The sequence below is a fragment of the Otolemur garnettii genome, unplaced genomic scaffold (genome assembly GCF_000181295.1).
Source record: "Otolemur garnettii isolate 467f Iridium unplaced genomic scaffold, OtoGar3 scaffold00001, whole genome shotgun sequence".
NCBI classification, from domain to species: domain Eukaryota; kingdom Metazoa; phylum Chordata; class Mammalia; order Primates; family Galagidae; genus Otolemur; species Otolemur garnettii.
In genome coordinates, this window is record NW_003852396.1 from 45,821,470 (window position 1) to 45,827,662 (window position 6,193).

At 46.7% G+C, this 6,193-nt stretch overlaps 1 protein-coding gene across 2 annotated transcripts in view; it reads right to left on the reverse strand.

Moving 5' to 3' along the window:
• The window catches only part of PLEKHA7 (pleckstrin homology domain containing A7), a 212,965-nt gene extending 206,813 nt beyond the window's left edge, over nt 1-6,152 (reverse strand). For both annotated transcript variants that reach the window (XM_023517624.1, XM_023517650.1), the window contains exons 1-2: nt 6,072-6,152; nt 5,935-5,992 (exon numbers count right to left, since the gene is read on the reverse strand). In XM_023517624.1, the coding sequence (XP_023373392.1) occupies nt 5,935-5,992; nt 6,072-6,084 (71 nt within the window). In that variant the 5' untranslated portion in view covers nt 6,085-6,152. The remainder of the gene's footprint in view (nt 1-5,934; nt 5,993-6,071) is intronic.
• Between the last annotated feature and the right edge of the window lie 41 nt (nt 6,153-6,193).

The following is a 6,193-nucleotide window of genomic DNA, read 5'->3' on the forward strand; positions in this document are numbered from 1 at the left end:
AAAAAAAAAAAAAAAAGTCTCCATTACTTTTAGTCTGTCAGTGAATTTTCAGACAGAGCCAATGTTATGATGACATTTCCTGCATCCACTGTTCCAGCTGAGTTGCCCTTCACCTTCTTCTGCCATTAGACCTATGGTCAAAAAGTCTCAGAAGCCCTGGTCTGAGGGAAACAACACGCCCAGGCCTCCCCCTGAACCCTGAAAAAGCTGAATGAATATAGTATGCAACTTCAGGGAAGTCACTTTACCCTTCTAAGCCCAATTTCTGCACTAAAAAGTTCAATAATTGCAAGACTCGCACCAGAGAAGTTTCATGAGGCACTCTGCAAACAATAAAACGTTAACTTGAAATACTTCTCATTTCAGAAAATTGAAAAGCAAATGTTTTGACAGCCATTTAAAAACAACAGGCAAATAAAACCATATTCCTCCATGTTTCTCCCTCTGCCAATATTTACTTAAGACACCATGCCAGTCTCTGAAAATGCTGCTGACTTATACTGCGTAAAAAGATTCAAACCGGCGCTGTCCTACAAAGAGACAGTAAAACCAGACAAAGCACCTCGTTAAATCACCTAATATTCCACATCCTGAAGTGCTCTTGTAAGGACTCTTTTTCCAAAGTCTTCAATGTAGGAATCCCCAAATTTATTCCCCTAGACATCAACAGAGAATGGAAAGAGTGCCATCGAGGCACAAGAAACCTTCACCCACCTTTGTCACACAAAAACAGCCCCCCCACACACCTGGCACCTGTCCTCTCTCTGAAATACACACCACCTCCAATGGGGAAAGAGCCTGAAGCAGCAACCTGCAGCTGTTTTTCCTAAAGAAATTTTTGTACAGAGGTTTCTTTTAGGGGGCTGTTTTGTGACTGTGGTATCAATCCTAGCTTCTAATCCTTCTTCCTTCAGCTTTCAAAGCAAAACTCCTGTTATTCTTTTCCCACAGAACCTAACATTTAAATCCATGAACCAGTTTTCACTCTTGATAAAACAACCAGGAAATGAAACACAGAGTGTGGGATTTTGCCAAAACTTGCCAAGCTAGAAGAACTTAACCTTCAACAATGAGAGGTTTCAGAATTCCCATTTAAAATATATGTAAGCTGCTGGTTTGCCAGAAAGTCTTTGTGGGGCTGTTACCTGTTTGAAATAAAATTTCTGGCATTGCGGTTCCCAGCAACATGTCAATAAGAAAGGTTAAAAAAAAAAAAAAATAAATGAACCAATAGGTTTGGGTCTCTACAAGACAAATTTCCCTAACATGAAATTCAACTTTTGTCTGGGAGGGACAATGTGGAAGACAGGACAAACTCCTTCCGAGGGGTGTCTTAGAAGATTGCCTGGTGGGTGATGGCAGAATTAAACTTCACGGAGGCAGCTTTCTGGGCTGTCCAGTGTCACTGGCTTTCCTGAAGGGCCTTCTAGGCTTGGTGCCTACAGCCGACTAGAATCCCCACCTGGACATCCGTCACACTTGGTTCATTTTTCACTCCAAATTCCTCCTCTCTCTTTAATTTCAGACTGAAAAACAGGTTGTTAAATATAAAACATACACCCTAGAGCAGTGTTTTTCTTATCTTTCTATCTCATGGCACACTTAAATTATATTGATTTTTTAAAAAAGGATATACTTATTATACTTTGAACTTCTTTCAAAAATAATTTAATTAATGATCTTTAAACATTTTTGTGGCACCCCCAAGATCCTCTCCTGGCACACCAGTTGAAAATCACTGCCCTCGCTACTTGGCATCTCTCTGAAGAAGGTATGAAGTCTTCACTCATGCCTGGTCCTCATACCTTGCCTCCAGAGACCAGTTCCTTAACTGCCTCCTCCCAGCTTCCTGGAGCCCCAGGCCAAGCCATGGCTCCCCATTCCCTACCCATAGGGGTCGGGGGGATCTGGACATAGGCACTTGTGCACCATGGTATCTTAGAGTGGAGCATGGTGGTGCAGGTTCCTAGCATACACATATGAGGTAAATGCTCTTACGTCTGCATTTAAAACTATATTAACAATATAGAGATGAACTGTAAAATTTATGTTAATAATTGAAACTTAATTTTTCTTTACTTAGAATGACATTAAATAGCAAACTTTTAAAAACGATTACAAGTCAAAGGAAGAACTACAGAAGAAAAAGTTTCCTATTTTAGTATCCCTAAAGTTACCTTTATCTTTCTTTCTGCATTTTCATTTTGCATTGAGGCCCCATAAATTATGAAGCCAGTCCCGCATCTAAGACCTGCTTCAGGCATAAGGAGCAGGAGAGAAAGGACTTACTCCATGCCTCAGAAATGTCTTTCCCAAGAGTCTCACTATCTTCATTTAGGAACAGGAACCTACAGGGAGAATGGCACCTACACAAGACAGCCCTGTAAAGCCCCAAAGCTATAACGGAGGAACCAAAAGCTAAAAGGAACCTTGTAAAATCAGCCGGTTCCTGCCAGGACCCCAGAGCCATATCACAGAGGATGCCAAGGCCCTGTAGCCAGGGAGAAAAGGGGGCCGAGTCCAATGGCCAACAGATATCCCAATCCCCAGATGCAGGCCACTAAGGTTATGAGTTTAAGAAGCCAGAGGAGGCTGCTTGAGTCTCCTTCAAGCACTGACACTGGCTCTCACCCATGCATGACCTGGGGTAGGAACCACCTGCACTACTATGATTAACTCAAGAAAACCTAAAGATCTATTCAGGGGTGTCCAACCTTTTCTTCTTTTCTATCCCACATTGGAAAAAGAATTATCTTGGACCACATATTAAATATATAAACACTAACCCAGTTTATAAGCAAAAAAAAAAAAAAAAAAAAGTAGAAAGAAAGAAATAATTTTCATGGAATCTGGCACCACATAAACAGTCCTCAAACAATCAGCATGCAGCCATGGATTGCAGCTTAAGACACCCCTAGACCCACCTCTGGCCAAATCACTGAACCTTCACGGACCTGAGTTTCATAATCTGAAGAATGAAGATCATCCCTGTCCTGCTCCATCTAGAAACTGTTATAAGGATCAAATAAGAAAGGGTATACGAAAAAGCCATCTTCCCTTTGCTGCAGAAATGTCCAGGATTCCTGCATGTTTCCAGTCTATAAAATAGGACTAGTAATAAATTCCTACTTCATCAAGCTATGGTGAGAATTAAATCAATAATAGTTACAGAATGGTGGGTGCAATGGCTCATGCCTATAATCGTAGCACTCTGGGAGTTTGAGACTAGTCTGAGCAAGAGTGAGACTCTGTCTCTACTAAAAATAGAAAAATTAGGCTCTAAGTCACCAGCCACATACACCTAAGCTGGCAGGTTTGAATCCAGCCTGGGCCCGCCAAACAATGACAGCTGCAACCAAAAAAAACAGTCAGGTGTTGTGGTGGGCGCCTGTAGTCGTAGCTACTTGGGAGGCAGAGGTAAGAGAATTTGAGGTTGCTGTGAGCTGTGATGCCACAGCACTCTACCCAGGGTGACAGCTTGAGGCTCTGTCTCAACAAAAATTAATAAATAAATAAAAATAGAAAAATTAGCTGGGCACGAGAAGGGGCCAGTAGTCCCAGCTACTCACAAGGCTAAGGCAGGAGATCCCTTGAGCCCAGGAGTTTGAGGTTGCTGTGAGTTAGGCTGACATCACAGCACTCTAGCCTGGGCAACAGAGTGAGACTCTGTTTCAAAAAAAAAAAAAGTTACAGTTACAGTTATAGAATAGTTCTTGGCATTTTTCAAGAACTTGAAAAGATTAGGCTTTTACACAATTGCTACTACTATTATTGCTACTGCTGTTAATGACTCTGGTATCACAATTACTATTATACCTTGCTAAATAGCCGAGGGAATCATGGGGAAGTAGAGAAGTCCTAAAGTACAAAAAGTCTTTTTAAAGGGGGATATTGGCATCACCTAGTCTAGAATTAGGAGAATCAGAAGTAGATTTCTTATATCTTTTGTCCCTCATTAATGCAAAATTAAACCAAAAAATAAAATTCACCCACCTTAGCTCTGGGTTTCTGACTTAAAGAAATGGACTCTGGCCGGGTATAGACTCTGTCGCACCTATAATCTCAGCACTCTGGGAGGCTGAGTGGAGGGATTGGTTGAGCTCAGGGGTTTGAGATCAGCCTGAGCCTTAGCAAGAGTGAGATCCCTTCATTATTAAAAATAGAAAAATTAGCCAGGCATTGTGGCTGGTGCCTATAGTTCCAGCTACTCAGGAAGCTGAGGCATGAGGACTGCTTGAGCCTAAGAGTTTGAGGTTGCTGTGAGCTATGATGGCTATAATGACGCCACAGCACTCAGCCCCAGGGTGACAGAATAAGACTTTGTCTCAAAAAAAAAAGAAAAAAGATGGGCAGCGCCTGTGGCTCAGTGAGTAGGGCGCCAGTCCCATATGCCAATGGTGGAGAGTTCGAACCTGGCCCTGGCCAAACTGCAACAAAAAAATAGCCAGGAACTGTAGCAGGCACCTGTAGTCCTAGCTACTTGGGAGGCTGAGGCAAGATAATCACCTAAGCTCAAGAGGTTGCTGTGAGCTGTGACTTCACAGCACTCTACTGAGAGCAACAAACTGACTTTAAAAAAAGAAAGAAAGAAAGAAAAATCTGGTATTATTCCCTGTTTATTTTCTTATTTTCTGCTCCCTTCCCACCCCTACAAGATTACAAACTCCATAAGCACCCAAAACTTTGTTTACTCTAGTCCCAATGCCTGGAACAATGTGTAACACATAGGGAAATTTTAATAATATCAACTGATGCAGAGATGAGCCAGAGAGGCCCACTGACAGAGGCCCTGAGGATCCATCCCATCCTGCTTGCCCAACTTCACACACACAGTAAGAGGCAGGACAACAGAACCACAGCTAAGGCCCTGTGCCTCACTTCTACAAATCTCACCCATCAGTATTTTCAACCATTGTGCAAGAGCCCAAACCAAGGAAAGAGGTTCCTGGATTTTATTGAAATATGCTGCTCCACTGCTGTTTTCAAGTTCGCGATGTAAAGAATTGTGACTCACAGTTCCCCAAAGTACACCCAGTACATAGACGACCGTGCAGACCTTTGGCTAGTTCATTCATTCAGTGAGCAAACATTTACCGAGGGCCTACTCTATGCCAGGCACTAGGGCAAAGGATCAAAGGCAGTTTCTGACCTCATGGAGCTCAGCAGGCAAAGTGAAAAACGCTGCAACACAGCCTCCAGCCTGCAGTTGGGAAGTAAAGTCTATACCAATGCTATCGTTTGAAAGGCGGTTTATTTAACTTACTGCCCCGCGATCTGATGTCTACAGATGCTACAGACCCGGGATAACCTGGCTAGTGAGGCAATACCCCAGGGCTTTGGGCGAAAAACAACAGCTTGACTAACAGAGGCACGAATGACTGTCGCTGTGCAGCACTGGCCAGAGACGCGGAGTTTTCGAGGAATATTATTGGTCGCCCGGTTCCCTCCCTGCAGGCCCGCACAGTGGATGGAGGCCGGAGGTGCGGTTCCGACTCGCCCCAACAGTCCCAGAAAACGTGGCCCGAGAGGGCGGTCTCCCCGTGCCAGATTCCCTTCGTCTCTTCCTCCCCGCACCCCGAGCTCCGCAGGCCCCGGCCCGGGACAGAACTCCTAGTTCTACGCTCCCATCCCAGTCCAGCCCGGTCTGGGTCCCCGCCCCTGTCCGCTCCGCGCAGCCCGAGACCCCAGCGGGGAGGCGTGTCCGGCCCTCACACCAGCGCCCGAGTCCCGTTCGCCTCGGCTGGGGGCTGGACCCCGGACCCCGTCCCCCCGCCTCCCGGAGCCCGCCACACAACTCGGGCACACAAAACCCCCGAGGGCGGCCGCGCCGCCGTGCGCGCCAACTCGCCCCGGACCGGCGCGGGCGCGAGGGGGGCGGGGTGCTGGGGCCGCGGCGGGACCGCCGCACAGGTGCGTCGGCCGCGACTCACTCACTCGATGAAGAAGCTGGCGCCCTCCTCCGTGAAGCCCTCCTCCCAGCCGCGGGGCAGGTCTGCGGAAACGCGAGAAAAGTCCAGTCAAACTCCGGCCGCCGCCGCGCGCGCCCCCCTCCCCGCCGACCCAGCGCCCACCTGAGCGAATCATGTGGCCCGAGTTGACGGGCTCCCCGGTGCGCGGGTGCAGCCAGGTCGTGCGGCGGAGCTGGTCACTGCGGGAGAGAGGTGCACCTGTTAGCGCCGCCGCCCGAGAGGGT